The sequence below is a fragment of the Cnephaeus nilssonii genome (genome assembly GCF_951640355.1).
Source record: "Cnephaeus nilssonii genome assembly, chromosome: 12".
NCBI lineage: Eukaryota > Metazoa > Chordata > Mammalia > Chiroptera > Vespertilionidae > Cnephaeus > Cnephaeus nilssonii.
In genome coordinates this window covers 1,366,122-1,384,141 of record NC_137083.1, presented here as the reverse complement: position 1 = coordinate 1,384,141, position 18,020 = coordinate 1,366,122, and the positions used below count along the sequence as shown (strand labels likewise).

Below are 18,020 nucleotides of genomic sequence, written 5' to 3'. Positions count from 1 at the left end.
AACGCGGACAGCCCGGGTCCCTCCTGTCTTCCTGTGGAAGGTGACAACACACGTTGTCATCAGGCGTTTTGTCTTCCGTGGCCGGAAGCTTCGTTCTTGAGTGCATTTGCACCAGCTGCACCGAATGTATTGCTAGCGACTCTGTTCCGACTGAGTACCCCTCCGGCTGCGGAAAGCAGGCATCCTCCTCTCCCACACGCTGTGGCCCTCGCCCTCTGAGGCTGACAGGAGGCTCCATGTCCGTTCTCTGACGGCGGCGTGTGGCCTGGACTCCATTTTGTCAGGCGGCTCCTCGGTTCCCCTCAGCCTCCTCCGGGGAAGGCCTCGCTTGCCATTCCATCTCCAGCGCCTCCCCAGGGCGCTCCACACATCAGGGCAGCCCCAGCGGCTCCGTCCCGAGACCCGCCATCCTCCGGCCTCCAGCAAGGACGCAGGCGGGGCTCCTGCCTGGGCTTCCGGTCCGGCCCTCGAGGCCGAGGCCTTCCCTCGGCCCGGCCGCAATGCACGCAGGGAAGGCGGGGCAGCTGCCCGCGGCCGTTTCCTCAGCTCCGGGGCCGGCTAAGGTCGCCGGTGCTCCCGGTGCCACAGCGGCCCGGTGCCCAAGGCCCCTACGCGCCCAGCGGACCGCGGCCCCGCCGCCATGTTGGCCCGGCCCCGCCCCCACCCTGCCGGAAGTGGCAACCAGTACTTCCGGCCGCCATTGTTCTTCGGGCCTCCATTCCAGTTCGCCGGTGGGCGGGCGAGTGGGCGCGGGCTGGCCAACGACTGCCGGAGTCCACGGTCGGCGGGTGGCGGGCGGCGTGTGGATGGAGGCCTGGGCCCCGGGCCTGGCGCGGCGGGGCCGGCGGCGGGCCTCGGGCTCCCCGCTCTCCCGGGCCGCCGTCGTCCTCCTGCTCTCGGCCTTCCTACTGCGGGCGCCCCCGACAGGTGAGCCGGGGCGTGGCTCCGGGCGGGCGTTTGTGTCACGTGACCGCCGAGGGCCGGGCCTGCGGGGCGTGTGCACGAAGGGCCGCCCAGCGCCCACGCCATGTCCGTGGCCGTGTCCGTGTCCGTGACCGTGCGGGGCTGCGCCTCAGGGCCCTGCGTGCCCTCTGGGCCGGACCTGCCTGGCTGGGCTCCCCCGACGCCCCGGGTGTCGCTGTCCGCGGTCCTGCAGCGCCACCTGTCGGGGGGAGCCGTGACCACAGGGGGACTCGGGGTTCCCGTGAACACGGGGCCCAAACACTGGCCATCCTGGTTCAGATTCTGTCCCCGATGCTGATGAGCAGACACGAAGTCAGCATGACCTGTTGCCATCTCACTAGGAAGCTTTTGGCTGCGTTCTTTTGTGTTCAGGATTCAGGCTTTTTTTAAAAAAAATAAAAAGTAAAAAGTATGTCCAAGCATGAGAGGGATTTGTTCAAAATGCTAATAATTGTCCCAATAAGGGAGAAGGTGAGGAGACGTCCCCCCAAGGACATGCACGGAGACGCAGTGGCGGCGGGCGGGGTGAGGAGGAGGAAGGGGAGACGGAGTGAAGATGACGGGCACCCCGGAGGCCAGGCATCAGGACCCTGGGGACCACCCCCCTAGGGAAGGTGGGGACCGGCCGGTCCCTGTTCAGTACCCGGGGGAGCAGGCACTTCCGGCCGTGGCTTACTGCAGGGGTGACTGGGGGCGCGCCTCCTTTTAATCCAACGAGGCCAGACCAGAGGGGTCAGAGTGCAGTGAGCAGGAATGTCAGCCTCCGCGCTGTGGACAGGAGAGACCGATATTGATGCAGCATTTTATAGCGGACGCAATAGCCCATTCAAATCCTGCAACAACTCCCTAAGTCCGGAATTTGGCCTCATTTTTCAAACGAGAAGACAAACTCCGAGAGTTTAAAGTGACTTTCCTAAGGCCAAAAAGTGGCAGTTACGATTGAAACTCGGGTCCTCTGACGTTGAGAACCATACTCTTTTTTCCTTACTCCCTTTCTATTACAGGTAACTTGGGAAATGCTTTATAGCATTTTTATACTGTTCCTCCCACTAGTTCTGTGCACGCTATTATGTCCATCACATTTGCTCATTCAACAATGGCGAGAATATCAGGATATATTATATTTAACAATCATTATTTAATATTTACTAAGTGCAAGGTACAGTACTTCATACTGATTCTTGATAAGTTGACATAAATACTGATCATACTAGCCATGGAGCTTGTGATCTAGTAAGGAAAATTATATATGTGCACACAGAACGGTAATACATGTGGAGCGGGTGTCATCAGAAGGGTGCTGATGATGTCCTGTGGAAGGTTAGAGGGGACACAAACAAGGTTTGAAGGAGGAGGGGACATGTGATCTGGGCCCTGAAGGATGCCAGATTTGGACTTTTACAGATGAGGAAAGTATTCTAAGTGGATGCAGTAAAAGCTGGAGGCAAGATATAATAGGGGCAGCAGCGGACCGATTCATTTTATTGGAGCATGTAAGGGGAGAAGAGTTGAAACATGGATGCCAGGTGTCAGGGGACATTGGTTTATGGCTTGCCCCTTCAACCAAGATCAAGTATCCTCCTATATAATAAGAGCCTAATATGCAAATCAACCAAACAGCAGAACGACCAGTAGGCGGGAGGCGGGGCTGGCGAGCGGGTGGCACCAGGTCAGCCAAGGCAGGTGCCAGTGGGCAGAGGGTGGTGGCAGCGGAGTGATGGGGGGAGGGGTCGGCCGCTAGCAGGCCGGTGCTGTCCCCCTATCAGCCCACAGAGGGAGGCCGACTGCAGCTTAGGCCGCTCCCCACGTCGGACATCCCCCGAGGGCTCCTGGTCTGCGAGAGGGCACAGGCCGGGCTGAGGGGCCCTCCGGTGCACAAGTTCCGTGCGCCGGGCCTCTAGTATGATAATGTACTATTTGAATATCTTGGAATTTCTCAGGAGGCAGATTGTTGCTCATTTCTTTTTTTTTTTATAGTTGGATATTTGATTCGATTACCAAGAAGTTTTAGCTTGACCCAAGATTCGCTGAAAATAGTAGGATCACCAAATTATCCAGGTATTAATAGATAAATATTCAGTAATTTTTAGAAAGTAATTAGCATTTGTTTAAATTTTATCAATCTTGTCCAAAAGGCTAATGTTCTTCAATGATCCTAGTCTCCTAAGGCCCTTTTCCTTCTAGGACAATGGATTATAGTTGTTTCCAATAGTCACATTCACCACATCTAATTATGTAACTGCTTAAGTGTGCAAAAAATAGTTATTTCTAACAGGTATGTAATTAAAGTTGCCTATAGTGGTTTCTTGTTATTATATAATAATTCCCATATTATTAAGTGTATATAGTTCAAATATACGAAAGCTTTTTTCAAACGAGATCTATATATCATAAAGATTTTGGATTCATAATATTTCGCAGTAGCCACATAAGGTATAGCAAGTAAAAATGTTTTGTATGTTTTCTTATTGAGGTGAAGTCACCTGCCTTAAAGCTCCCTGTAAAGCACACGGCGCGGTAGTTTTTAGTGTATTACCAAGTTTGTGCGGCCATGAGCACTGTGTAATCTTACGTGTCATTGGTCCACGAGAAATGCCAGACCCATTACGTGACCACATTCCAGCCCCTTTAAGCCCCTAGCCTGCTTTCTGTCGCTCTGAATTTGCCTTTCTGGACACTGCATGTGAGCGACCGACGCACCGTGTGGCATCTTGTGCCTGGCTTCGTTCACAGGGCCGTTCATGCTGTCGAATGTCTCGGGACTTCATTCCTTTCTATGGCTGAGTGGGATCCCACGCGTGGATATACCACTGGCAGTGCCCACCGGGTGGGTACCTGGGTGGTTCCCACTCTCTGGCTGTGATGAGGAATGCTGTGATGGGCACCCCGGACCAGAGTCCCTGTGAGGTCTGTGTCAGCTCTCTGCGTCTGTGTGGAAGGGGCTCGCATGGTGGTTTGATCTGCATTTCCCTAGTGCCGATGCCGATGCCGTTGAACTTCTCAGTGCTTGTTGGCCATTTGCATACCTTCTTTGGAGACATGCTTATGCAAGTTCTTTGCCCATTTTTAATTGGGTTGCATTTTTATTATTGAGTTGGAAGATTTTTTTAATACATTTTGGATACTAGACTCTTATCAGATATTTGACTTGTAAATATTGTCTTCCATTCTGTGGATTGTGTTTTCATTTTTAAAATAGTGTGCTTTAAAGCACACATCTTAAACTTCGATGAAGTCTAATTTTTATTTGTAATTTGGTGCTGGTGCTTTAGGTGTCATGTCTTCAAAACTTTGTAATCAGCAGTCACAAAGTCTTTTGTAAGAATTTTATAGTTTTTCCTATTATAACTAGGTCTTTAATCACTTTGAATTAATTTTGCATATGGTGTGAGGAAGTGGTCAAATCTTCTTCTTCTTTTTTTTTTTTTTTTGCATGTGGATAGCCAGTTGTTCTAACTCCAGTTGTGGAAGAGGTTTTTCATTCTTGATTGAACTGTCTCCATGCTCTTGTCGAAAAGCAGTTTACCATAGATGTCTGCTTTGTTGTTGTTTTTTTCCAAATTCTGTTCCATTTATGTCTGTTTTTAGGCCAGTACTACACTATCTCCATTACTCTTGCGTTATAGTAAGTTTCAAAATCATTAAGGTTGGTTCCTTCAAATTTGTTACTTTTAAGATTGTTTTGACTATTCTGGATCCCTTGCAATTTTATATTAGTTCTAGAATTAACTTGTCAGTTTATGCAAAAAAGACCATTTGGATTTTAATATGGGTTGCATTAAATATGTAGATCAACTTTGGGAGTATTACCACCTTAACAGGTGGTAAGTCTTCCAGTTCATGAACATGGATTATTTTTCCATTTATTTAGGTCTTCTTTAATTTCCCTCAGTGATATTATGGCTGTCCATGTACAAGTCTTATACTTCTTTTGTTAAATTTATTTCTAAATATTTTATTTTTCTGATGCTATTGTAAATGGAATGGTTTTCTTAATTTAGTTTTTGGGTTGGTCATTCCGATTGTATAGATAGATATACAGTTGAGTTTTGCAAACTAATGTTGCATCCTGTCACCTTGCCACCTTGCTGAATCACTTACTAGCTTTATTTTTTAGTGTGGGGTGTGTGGGGTGAAATTGGTCTTTAGGATTTTCTATATATAAAACACCACATCATTTGCAAATAGAGGTAGTTTTATTTCTTCCTTCCCAATCTGGATGTTTTCATTTCAGTTGCTTCAGCTAAAAATTCCTCCAGTTCAATATTGAAGATAGCAGATGCCTTAATCTGATCCCTAATCTTAGGGGGAGAGCAGACTGAAGTCTTTCCGTACTGAGTACAGAGTTGGTAGTGAGCTCTTTGTAGATGCCCTTTATCAGACTGAGAAAAGTTCCCTGTGTTCCTCCATTGTTAACGGCATAAAGCGTTAGTGTGAAAGGGTGTTGCATTTAGTCAAATACTTGTTTTGCATATATTGAGATGATAATGGAGTTTTGTCCTTTATTCTATTGATGTGATATGGTAGTGAATGATTTTTGTATTTTGATCTAACCTTGCATTCCTGGGATAAAAAGCAATTGATAAAGATGTATAATTCCTTTTTATGTTGCTGGATCTGGTTGCTAACTCTTTAAGGATTTTTATGTCTATGTTCACGAGAGAAATGTATAGTTTCCTTGTGTAGTATTAGTCTGATGTTGATCTTAGTGTAATAGTGACTTTATTAGGTGGGATGTGTTCCTTCCTATTCTATTTTTTGGAAGAGTTTGGGAGCTATGTTAATTAATTCTGCTTTACTTGTTTGGAAAAATTCACCAGTGAATTTATCTGGGGTTGGACTTTGTGGGATTTTTTTTTTTATTATTACTAATGCAAACACTTTGTTTTAGGTCTACTCAGACTTTCTATTTCATATGGATTCAGATGAGAAATGAGCTACTAATTTTATTGAGGATCACATGTATGTGATGAGTTGCTTCTCTCTTGCACAGCTGGAGAGGGGAGAGGGGAGCAGGGCAAGTCAGAATGCTGCAAGCGCTCAGCTCTTGGCAAGCGTGTTAGTTTTCTAGGGTTGGATTGAACCACAGGAAGGTGTTACCTCACAGATGTGGAGACTGGAAGTCCCATCATGCAGGCAGGGTTGGTTCTTCTGGGTGTCTTAACAACAAAAGATAAAGTACAGACATAGAATTATCTTAATACTGTATAATTAAATAACATTCTGAGAATAAAATAAACCAGTATATATGACCCCTTAATAAAAAGACCAATGCATCATGCTCAGATTGAGATACACACACACAAATAATATATGTGTATATTTTTAATGTTAGTTACCTGGAATGCAACGAAATTCAGTCCTCACTAAGTAATAGCAATAATCCAAACAAAACTTATGAGAACTTGTAATCCTAACTGCAAATATGAAAGCACAAACCGTTATTGGAGCGTTTTAACGTTGTATTTCAGTGAAAGTGTATGTTATGGTCCATCAGAAGAGTCCACACGTGTTATGTGTGACCCAAAGGCTGCGGAACTCCGAGCTGATAGACCCCGCGTTCCAGTGGCACGGGCCCAAGGGGAAGATCGTCTCAGGTAGGCCTCGTTTCCGCCGGCCATCCTGAGCCGCTGTGTCTGAGATATCCAAGAGCAGAAGGAACGTTTGTGTCTCGAATGCATTCATCTGTCTCCTCACTTCTTTTTCCTGCGATTTCCTTCTGGAGTTGTAATCCAGCAATGGGGACGGTGTGCCTGAATTTTAGATGCAGACATAACTGTTTGGGAAGTTCTCTAAGCATCTACTAGTATATTCCAAAAGGTGTTACTTTTTTTAAAGTTCATAAAATCATTTTGGTTACCTCAGCCAGACTCATGTTAGTAACGTATATGTGAAGAAGCAAATATGATTCAGGTTTTTGTTAAAAATACAAATGAACACTTTGAGCCACACACTTGTACATATGACTTTGCTTGTTGTATACGGCCCCACACCAGGGAAATTCAGGACTTTATTAGTAGTTACAATTTTATACTTTTGAGTTCATAGTTCCTTCTGACCAAAATCCTGACAATATGGATATTTGATTTTAACTTAAATATTATTATCAAATTTTTTTAAATGACTAAATTTAACATTGAATATATTATATCAAAAACATGCTTTTAAATATACTTCATGGTTTGTTAGTGGTTGTGTATTAATATATTACTTGTGCTTGTAAGAGAGTTAGTTACTTAGCATTGGCATATATATCCAGAGGAAAAAGTGGACTCAAGATACATCTGAATGGTAGCCTTGCACTTTTCAGATTTTTAAGAAACAAGATCTTATTCTCATGCAGGTACTTTTCCCACGGGGCAGTTACTGTTGGTATGACTGATTCATCAACATTTTCTTCATTCAACTTCTTATTTAGTGATTTTGAAATGCAGATCTTATTTTTATTCTAATGTTTCATTTGCTAAAAGCCAATTTATTTTTGCATTGCAATTCAAAGCCTGTAGATGAGCTTAGCTCTGTTCTTTTCAGCCTTGAAAATTCAGATGAATGAATTTTCATCTTGAAGGTCTGTTCAGTGAAGCACTTAATCATTTTTGTACATCTCCTGAGGAAGTTTTTCTTTATTGCTCTACTAGAGGCCCGGTGCACAAATTCGTGCACAGGTGGGGTCCAGCTGGCCCACCCCAACAGGGGCCATCGGGCCGGGCTGGTTGGGGTGTGTGTGTGTGGGAGGTAGACCAGCCCTGCCCCTGATGGGGGGGGTCTGATCGGGAGCAGGGCCACCCAGGGGGAGGGGCCATGGGCGGTTGTGGGGGGCAGTCAGGGCCCCGATCAGGCCAGTTGGCTGCCACAGTGTATGTCATGGCAACAGGCCATTCCATTGTTCTGGTCACTTGGTTTTTATATATATAGATTCCCCTTCGTTCCTTCCTTCCTTTTCCCTCCCTCCCTCCCTCCCTTTCTCCTTTTCTTCCTTCCTTCACCTTATTAGTATATTGATATGGTGCTTGCGGAAGAAAACGCACAGGTTTACTTTGTCACCTTGGATGGAGGAAGGAGGAAATATATTCATACAAAGACTTGCTAAAGAAACATTCATGGGAGTTGTTTGTTTTGTAGCATGTTTTGATATTTTATATAGTTGAATGATCTCAGCTATGAAGTATCCGATACTATGAAGCATCTGACATATACATGTGTGTATGAGATACATGCAAGTTATGAAGCATGATAAGACAAACACATATGAGCCTGCTGTGCAAGTCAAGATTTACAGTTTGAACCTCTTAATAAGTGGCTTTAAAAATACCATTAGTCTTTTCCCAACCCCTCTATCAGGTAAACACTGTCCTGAACGTTTACAATATTACTTCTTAGCTTTTCTCTCTACCTTTACCATATATATACTAGTAAAAGCCACATTCAAATACATATCATGTATAAGTATATGTGTATGTATTTTTCAAGAGTATGTTTTCACATTCTTATTTTGAATTTATAAAAATCACAAACATTCGATATCTGTCAGGTGCTGGCTGCAGTTCTCAGCAGTTTGCACATAACTGACCCCTTAGTTTGGCAGCAGCCCTTGCAGTAAGCACAGCCATTGTCTGCACTTCACACATGGACACAGCTGCATGTATGTAGATCTGAACAGATATCTGAGAATGCCCAGTTAGAAACTGATCCTTGTAGAATTCGTCTCTTGCCACTCAGGTGGCCACACAGCTGATGCACTGAGGTTGGTGACATTCTGACACCAAGGTCACCCTGGCACCTGCCGTCAACCAACACCAGATGCAACCACGGTTATGCCCCCAACTCCTGTGAATGATCCTGCGGATAAATGGTGACGCTTTGCTTAGTTTGGAAAGCATTTTGTAGTTTATCTTGATCTCATGTAATTAAGGAACGGCCGCGTCTTGTGTCTTCCTTAGAGAACAGCACCACACACATCACCACCACGGGGAGCCTTGTGTTCCAGGACTTCGAGGAGGGCATGACGGGGGCGTACACGTGCTTCCTGGAGTACAAGCCCACGGTGGAGGAGGCGGTGAAGAACGTCCAGCTCAAGTTCATCGTGTATGGTAAGCGGTGCACCTCCTGGCACGTCACCCTTCCTTTGTGTTCTCCAATGTTAACCGCGTTAGCACGTCTGTTTTAAAGGGACTGTGTTCCTTTTACTCTTTCAGGTCAGAATTGCTGGCTGCCTCTGTTGTACAGACCCTTTGTGAGGAGGTCACGGGGAGGCAGATCTGCTCTCTGCAGGGCTGTCTGTGTAGACAATCTATTTATCCTTAAATTTCCAAGATGAAAGTAAAATAATTCCCATCTTAAACGATGTTAGGGAATTTAAATGAGTTACTATTTGTGAAGTGCCTAGAATAGCATTTGTCAGTAATGTTTAGATAAATTGTTTATTAAGTTGAGATATATAATAGCTTTATTCCATGCAGTGATTTCTCTTGAGTAGTTGCAATGTATTGGAATTGCATAAGTAACTGTTGTGTGTTGCTCTCTGTTCATTTTTCGCAGCGTATCGTGAGCCTCGCTTTTATTACCAGTTCACAGCTCGATACCATTCAGCTCCTTGCAATAGTATCTATAACATTTCTTTTGAGAATAAACTTCTACAGATTTTAAGCAAACTGGTTCATGACATTAAATGTGAAGTTTCCTTACAGAAGTCTGAATGCCATCATGTTAAAATGCAAAAAGCTGGTTTTCAAAATGAATTGTTTTTTAAATTTGCAGGTAAGGATATACAATTCTCTAAAGAATACAACTTGAGGATAGGAAGCCAATGTTAAGACCTGTGAATTGCCAGCAGTGGTTTTCAATGTAAATGTTGTAACCTGAGTATCTTCATGTTCTCTACTTTGACTTAGTTCTAAGAGCCCCCAAATAATATTCTACTGATTTATATACTTAGTGAAAAGTTTGTACTCCCATAACTGAAACCTTGCTATGATATTTTACTTTAGAATGGGATTTAGTATAAGGAATGTCTATTATGATATTTAGCTACAAGGTGGAAATATTATGATATAATACATTAGATCCATGATCAAATGTAATGTGTTTTCTCAGTTTCATGTATAGATACTGAAAAAGAATCCAAGCCATGTGACGACCATACTTGTGACTATTCCAAAAGGCTATCTAAGGTATGTATGTGAGGCTGGAAATAAGAAAATAAATGAGTGAGGCATAAGTAGACATCTTAGCCACTCGTAAAACAAATCAGTCCCCCCCCACACACAGGGAATTCAACAGTGATAACAAAACTTCATAAAATAAGAAATGCTAAGAGTTTAACAGAGGCAACATTTTGATGGAATACTTTGAAATTTAACGTTTTGACTATATTAAGATGATTCCCATTTATTTGGCTTAGGATGAAAATTATGCTTTAACTCCCAGCAGCAATTTAATTTACTTGTTTTTTTTAAATTATACTTAATATATTGTCATGATCAGTAAACTTATGGTGATATTTTTCTATCTCTAAGTATCCTAAATTACCACATATACTTTATAAAATTATTTTTAAATATTTGGAATATTAAATTATTTATAGTATGATGATTGTAAAACTTTCCAATTTAAGATGTAGGTATTGCACTTGAAAAGGTGATGATTTCTTTTTAGTCATTTATTTTTTAAAGTATATGTTTTTTATTGAGTATATTGGGGAGACATTGGTTAATAAAATAGCATAGGCCTCAGGTGTACAATTCTATAATACGTCATCTGTATATTGTATTGTCTGTTCACCCCAAGGCAAGTCTCCCTCGTCACCATTTATCTCCTCTATACCTTCTTGTACCTCTCCCACCCCCTTTCAATCTAGATTCTGTCCTTATTCTTAGAGGGAACATAAGAAATAGGAATCTGATTTATATGGTCATTTTAATTGCCATCAGGTTTTGTGAGACCCTGTTTCATTGATACGTATTTATTTATTATTGGATGCAGTGTTAGGAAGCTCAGTGTTTCCTGAAACTTTTAATTCGAGTTTGGCAATTAAACATAGTTAATTAGGTACCATATTTCTATCTCTGATTAATTCTTAAGCACTTTCTTATATAAAATTTATGCTTGACCAAATAAGTATCAACAAATTCACCTGAATTTATTAAAAGCTCAAGAAAGCCACTTAAACTATAAAAAGATAATAATTGAGTAATGGAATTAGAGTTGTATATATGTGTTAAAAGAAATGCATGGAAAAGATTTTAATAATTACTTATAGACATTTTTATGGAAGGGAAATAACTTGTATAGTGTCTGAGGTGCACCATCAGTGGTTATAGGTCAGCGAGAGTCTGTTCATCCATGCTCCTGACTAGGTCAGAGGGGAAGCTAGCTGTGAGAACCGAGCAGAACCACTGGCTTGTAGAGGGTTTGAACCCATGGCCACACCTCGTGCTTCAACAGGTAAAATTGTCAGTCATTGAAAAGTATATGCCTCTTGTTAATTTTATTAGTCAATCCAGAATAATTATTACAGACAAAAATGTAATTAATGATAGGTCACAGTGATGCTGTGATGATCTTTAAATTTAATTTTTTTGGATCACAGAACTGGAAGTTGTGACCTGTTTAAACCTGATTTTTGTTGGTGGAGAGCGAGGGGCTGCCTCAGGACATAGCCTCCTGAGAGACTCTTAAAGCACTTCTCGTTCATTGCGTTGGGTTGTCAGAGTGCGTTTCCCGGAGGACATTTAATTGCATAGAGCAGTCTTGATTTCGCTCACAGGCCCATCCACATATCATTCAAAATCCCAGGCGACCAAAATGTGTGGGTAAATGTCCAAGTGGTTTCGCTGGGCTATGCTCGGCAGGGCATTTGGAAGTCGTTGAGGTCTGCAGTTGACATTCTTTAATTTTCATGTGTTATCTACATCCTATGAATGCAAAAAAGGAAAGAAAAGAACCTCAAGAATGTGGGTTCCCCTGCTTCTAAATACATGAGCAACCTTATGTATTCTAAATTACACTTATTTATGAAAATAATTTCTTCACGTTGTATTTCTATTTTAGGCTAAAAATCTCATAGAGAGATTTTTCAGTCAACAAGTAGAAGTTCTAGGCCGACGTGCAAGTCCGTTGCCTGAAATATACTATATTGAAGACACCCTGCAAATGGTCTGGATTAACCGCTGCTTTCCCGGGTACGGAATAAATGCTGTGAAGCATCCAAAATGCCCTGAGTGCTGCGGTAGGTCATGGACTGCGCTCCCTGCTTTGCGTTTATGAGCATTCGCTATGTTCGTTATGCCTAAGTGACCGCCTAGCATGTGTTTACACTATGTCATTACTTCTTAGTTTATTGGAAATAGTGTTTGAAAAGACTGTGAGTCTGAAGATGTAAAAGAGAAAAGCTGGCTGGATTTCGGCCAAGGGGTTAATACAGCAAAGAGGGTGAGGCGTGCTGGGCAGTGGTCGAGGGATGGGGGGAAATAGTAGTTACGAGCCAGAGTTCTTTACCCGAAAAAGAGTCAAGTCATCTTCCCTTTAGAACCCATTCCTGATGAGCGCCCATGTGTATGGTCTGGATTAGGTAACACTCACCTCTTCTCCTTTTGGAAGAGGTACATGGATTGCTTCATTACCAGCTGTTTTCCGACTTTGAATCCTGGCCCGAGAGGCTCTGAGCCGCTGTCTGGCGCTGTGCGTTTTTGGGGTTTGGGAAAATGGCCAGTGACATACACCCACCATTATAGTGTCACACAGAGCAGCTTCACCCTAGCTTCTCCCATTGTCTCCCTCCGGTCCCTTCTTCACCGATGGCTTAGGGCCTCCCTGGCTCTGCTCTCACAGAATATCAGGTCCTTCGGGCCACACAGTACATAGCCTTTCAAGATGGGCTTCTTTAAGTAACATTTTAGTGTCTTCCTCCATTCCATTTACAAGAGAGCAAAATATGTTAGGCTCTTCACTTGGAGAGAGAGCCACGTTGGTATCTGCAGCCTCCACCACTACGTGGTGCCATCACATGGGCCGTCTCGGCAGCTTTGTCCGCTCGGAAAGCAGTCAGTATGTAACAGCTGATGGGCTGGCGAGATGCCTCGTCCCAGCGCCGCCCTTCCCGGGCCCTCAGGAAAAGCATCGCCTCTCCGTGCGCACTGATCCCACGCAGGGCCTCTGCCAGCATTTCCACGTGTGTGTGTGTGTGTGTGTGTGTGTGTGTGTGTGAGAGAGAGAGAGAGAGAGAGAGAGAGAGAGGGAGGGAGAGGGAGAGGGAGAGGAAGCGGGCCATGGCACAGGCCTTTGGAAACATGACGTTGCAGCATTAGAATTTTACCACGTGTGTGGCCACCTTAAGCACCCTTATTACTGCAGCAAATAAGTCTAGCTAACTGTTTAACCAGTATTTTTTTCCATCTGAAGTATTATTTCCCAAATAAAATGTCTGTTAATACGAGAAGAACTCTGTGGAACCTAGAATGGAAAATTCTTTCTCTGAATAACAGTTTAAATATTTTGCAATTTGAAAAAATATGTGTTAAAAAGAAAGCTATGAGGTTAAGTAATAGAATCTGGCCCAGATCCCAACGATGGCGTGCGTTTTCGCCTCGTGGTGCGGGAAAGGGTCCTTTCTGAGGCCAGGGTCCCGGCCTCGGGTGCACGAGGCCTTTGCCTGCCCTGGTGACCTGAGGGGCAGGGGCAGAAGGAGGGCGAGGATCAGACCCGCCAGTCGGGGCTGGAGCGTCACATGACTGCCGCCGCCTCTGCCCAGTGGGAGGAGTGGGCCGTGAGCGTTTAGTGACCCCGGATGCTTTTTGGTCTAAGTCCTTGGTTTTCCTACCTTCTTTACTTTCTCTTATGCAGAGTAACTATGGTAACACATTCACGATATGATATATGTTATTCTTATGTTGGGGATGATCAAACTCAGTTAAGCTGGGCTAAGTAATTTTTTTTTCAAAATTACACATTGAGCAATTGATAGAAATAGACTTGAATTGAGATACTGTTAGGAATACGGTCCATATCCTTCCATATTTGGCTGTCTTGAACCGCTAAGTCATGGCTGTTGTGGGCAATGCCAATCACAGTGGGTCCACCCACCGTCTCAACCTCCGTGGCTTCTGCTGTAACTGACAGGACAGCCCAGTCAGCCTTTAAACTCAACATCATGTGATCAGTAAAACGATTGTAGCTCACAATCTTAGTCTCAGCCAGGATCGGAGTAAAAGGTTAAGGCTTTTCACTTGTAGGAAGTATTTCGAGTGGTCAGACTTGACAGAAACAAGTAGCAGAATGGGGGCTGCGGATTGGGGAGGGGAGGCGGGGGAGTGTGATGGGCCTGGGGCTGCAGCTTTTCCCAGTGAAAACGTCCTGGAGATAGTTGTGCAACAGGTGAGGGACTTAACACTACTGGCCTGCAGAACGGCTACATGGCACATCTGATGTCATGTGCCTTTTAACACAATTAAAAACAAAAGATTGAAAGTACAAGGAATCTTCTTAGAAAGTGGCCCCCGTGCGCGGTTGGCTGGCGTGGCGTGGGGGACACGCTCTCACCCTTGTTCTCTCCACAGTGATCTGCAGCCCCGGCTCCTACAACCCCAGCGACGGGACGCACTGCCTGCACTGCAACAGCAGCCTGCTCTTCGGGGCCAAGTCCTGCTTGTAGGCGCTCCCCACGCTGTGGGGATGTTGACACGGACGTATAGTTTTGAAATATTAATACCTAATAAATCACTATTATGCCAAATTAAATGTATCAGGTTTTACCAGAAAGCGGTGTCCTCGTTTCACTTGCAGCACGCAGTGTCCCGTGTTTTATGAGCGGAGCATCCAGGACCCCATGCTCATTCGTGTGAGTCCAGGATACTCCCTGGGTCATCGCTCTTCAAACACTGCATCAGGCTGGCGGGAGCTCTTCTAGAAAGAGCCCAGCTCCCTGCACTGCCGCCGCCGCCGACTGCCTCAGGCCCCCAGGCTCCCCTATAACCTCGTTCCCTTCATGCAAGGATGGGATTTGATTTCTGTTAGTTTGACCTTCCGTAGTTCAAAGTCACTTTTTAAAAAGACTGTTAGTCTTATTATTGCAGTTTCTAGCCACTTTATAAGGTCTCGTGCCAACAACATAATGGGTGGCAGTCTTTACGTTTTTATTTTAAAGTCCTTTAAATTACCTTCTTGACATTTTAGAATGGAGTAATCATTGTGTGCGCCTAAATGAAGGTGTGAACTTCCACCGTGAGGTGACAAAGAGAAACAAGCAATTTCTTTCCCCAAGAATGCCTCTGGGGAAGAGGGTGGACAATAAAAGTAAAGTTTAACCAACAAAAACAGTGCTCCCACTCTCACTGCATTGCTGACGCTGTGAAGGTACAGGCCGCCACCACCTCACTTCCCCCTCACACTGCGAAGCTATGTCGAATAGAAAAGCCGCCAGAAATTGTAAAGATTAAGCACCAGGGAAATACATGAGTACCTGACAGAACCCGTGGTGCTCACCTTCCTAACCGAGCAGCCGCCCACCGCCCAGGCCAGGTGCCCCGAGGCAGGCGTCCCTGCCGCCGGCGGGTGGGGCTCTAACGGAGAGGGAGGTATGGGCGCCAGGGGGCCGGCTGCTTCTCGCTGCACTTGGTGGGGATACGCAGTCGGGGCCTGAGACCCGGAAGCTTCCTATGGCTTCCAGGGAAGCAGGCCCTTCCCGCAGCGATGGCTGCCGTGCAGACTTCTGGGCCAAGCGGCGGAGGGAGCACCTGCCCGCACCACCTCAGGCATGGCTCGCGGTAGAGGCAAGTTGTTACTTGGGAAAGAGACCAGGACCTTCCAAGCTGAGGTGAGGCCATGGAGGCTGAGCCCGTGCACCCAGCAGCCTTCCTGCCCGAGGAGAGGACGAGGGTCTCCTCCCTCCAACAGTCGTCTTGCCTTTGCTTCTGAGCCCAGACCTGACCTTGGGTCCTGGCAGTTTGCAGGGTGTCTGGTTCCCCGTGACCTGCCCTGCACAGCAAGGGCTTGCGGCGTCTGGGCAGTTTGTATCAGAAGTCTGGGGTGCACAGGCCCTGCCAGACACACCGACGGCCGTCCCCTGAGTTCTGTTCTGGAGAACCCTCTCCCCTTGAGTGTGGGTAGGACCTGTGACTGGACCAAAACAGAGTTCTGGCGGGGAGAGTCCCTCGTACGATTACATGACACTGAGGAGCATGGTGTGTAAGGAGTTGGGCTCAGGCAGGCCCCGAAGGCAGAGTACTTCCATGAGCAAGTGGCTCAGGATCTCCCGGTTCCTCCTCCTGCCTCCTCCCTTCCGCCTGCGCCTGAGCTCATTCAGGGGGAGAGATGTCCCAGCAGACTTCCAGATCGCTGCCAGCGCCCCCAGAGGACAGCTGCAGGCGCCTGGGGCTGCCGGAGCGGAAGGGGACAGCTTGCGCAGGCAGAACCTGGAGCCCGGCACGGCCCCCCCACTGGGGGAATGAGGGCTGCCTGGTGTGGGCTGCAGACATTTGCAAACAAGTCGGCGATCGGAGACTCGGGAGAACAGGACGGGAAGGTGGTGCCAAGGTGCTGTGAGGAAAGGCGCCTGCGCAGAGCGGCCACTGAGGAACTGCAGGACCTGACCAGCCAGCGGACCGGACGGCCGTTCTGCGGCCCGGGGGCAGCTCCTCGTCGTCGTCATGGGGACAGAGATGGACGTTCTGCCCGGCCACCAAGGTGTCACCTGACCAAGCCCCTCTGGGTGCCCGGTGTTCCCACGCAGCAGAGCCCAGCAGGGAGCCCGGGCGGCAGGCGGCTCCCCCTGCCGGGTTCATGTCGGAGGGGCCAGCTCTGTTTACACCGGAGCTGGAGGTGGGTCTGCGCTCCGGGATCGCTGCCAGCACCACCATCTGGGAAAGCGCTAATGCTTTTTACCGCTGTCGCTTATTTGTCACAACATGCTGCTGCCGGGAGCTCATTTGGCAGGAAACGAGCGATGGCAGTGGGCTTCCACTCAGGTAATTTACTGGCAACACCACGGACCCCATTTCCTGGAGCATCTGGACCAAGGGGGCTGCGGGGAGCCCGTCAAAGGCTCTGATGGCACCAGCAGAGTGGCATCGCTGAGTAAGGGAGGTGCCGTCCTCCTGGGTACGACTTATGCTCTGAATCGCCAATAGCAGCCGGCCACGTGTCCCTCATTGGTTCATGTCTGGGGAGCGACGGTGATGGTTGTGAGAGGGCCTGGTGGAAGCCCCTGGAACTTTCCACCTGTGTGACAGGGGTGGTTGGCGGTGCTGCTTCCACAGCTAAACTCTTGGGTCCCAGAACGGTGCGTGTGTTGGCGGGAGGGCGGTAGGAATGGCTTCTCACGATTACGCCGTGTGGAGTAGCAGAGCATGTCTTGTGTCTGCAGTTTGGACAAGGCGAGCTCAGAGGTACTGCGTGAGGGAGGAGCGCTTCTGTGAAGTTGTAACCCAGAACGTCCACCTCGTGCTGCTGAACCAGCCGGTCAGAGGAGGGGACTGTACTGGGTACAGGGCTGACCCCAGCCTTCCAGGGGAACTGCATGCCGTGACCCCGGGGCGGAGGAATGCCACCCATCCTCGTGCATGTCCTGGGGTAAAAGTGGATTGGAGGCCGCAACGCCCACTGCAGGAGGCGCTGGGGATGGCAGAGAATGAAGGTGTCACAGCTCCGACCATGGCCTCTGTCTTCCCCTGCGAGGAGGAAAGGGGCTGGTGACCCGCCGCTGCCCTCCACAGCCACCACCGCGAGCACCAGCGACGCCTCCTCTCCCATCCCGACACGGCTGGCTGCTCGGGCCTTCTCTCTCGTTCTGTTCCCGATCGAGTGCATCAGGGTGACAGTTTTTATTGTGGCATCTCCTTTGTCCCAGGGGACATTTAGAATTCTATTTCTTAATTTGCAACATAGGAAGAGTTTTTGTTTGGCTTTTCTCATGACGTATAGTCTAACTGAACTGGTGTCAGGATTTACATTCTGTGATGTCAGTTCTTCATAATGTATTATGGCTCGGCATAAAGTCTTTGTTTATAAATTTTCCACGTATACTTTAAAAAATATGTATTCCATAATTTTTTCAAGAAGAATTA

The 18,020-nt window shown here is 46.6% G+C and overlaps 1 protein-coding gene across 1 annotated transcript; it reads left to right on the top strand.

Annotated features, from left to right (window-relative positions):
- The first annotated feature begins 800 nt into the window (after positions 1–800).
- Positions 801–14,645, top strand: ZPBP (zona pellucida binding protein). Its single transcript, XM_079786525.1, has 8 exons — positions 801–927; positions 2,941–3,021; positions 6,435–6,560; positions 8,904–9,053; positions 9,502–9,720; positions 10,057–10,133; positions 12,013–12,190; positions 14,517–14,645. Exons 1-8 carry the CDS (start codon positions 807–809, stop codon positions 14,609–14,611), a joined length of 1,047 nt encoding a protein of 348 aa, XP_079642651.1. The 5' UTR covers positions 801–806; the 3' UTR covers positions 14,612–14,645.
- The last annotated feature ends 3,375 nt before the right edge of the window (positions 14,646–18,020 follow it).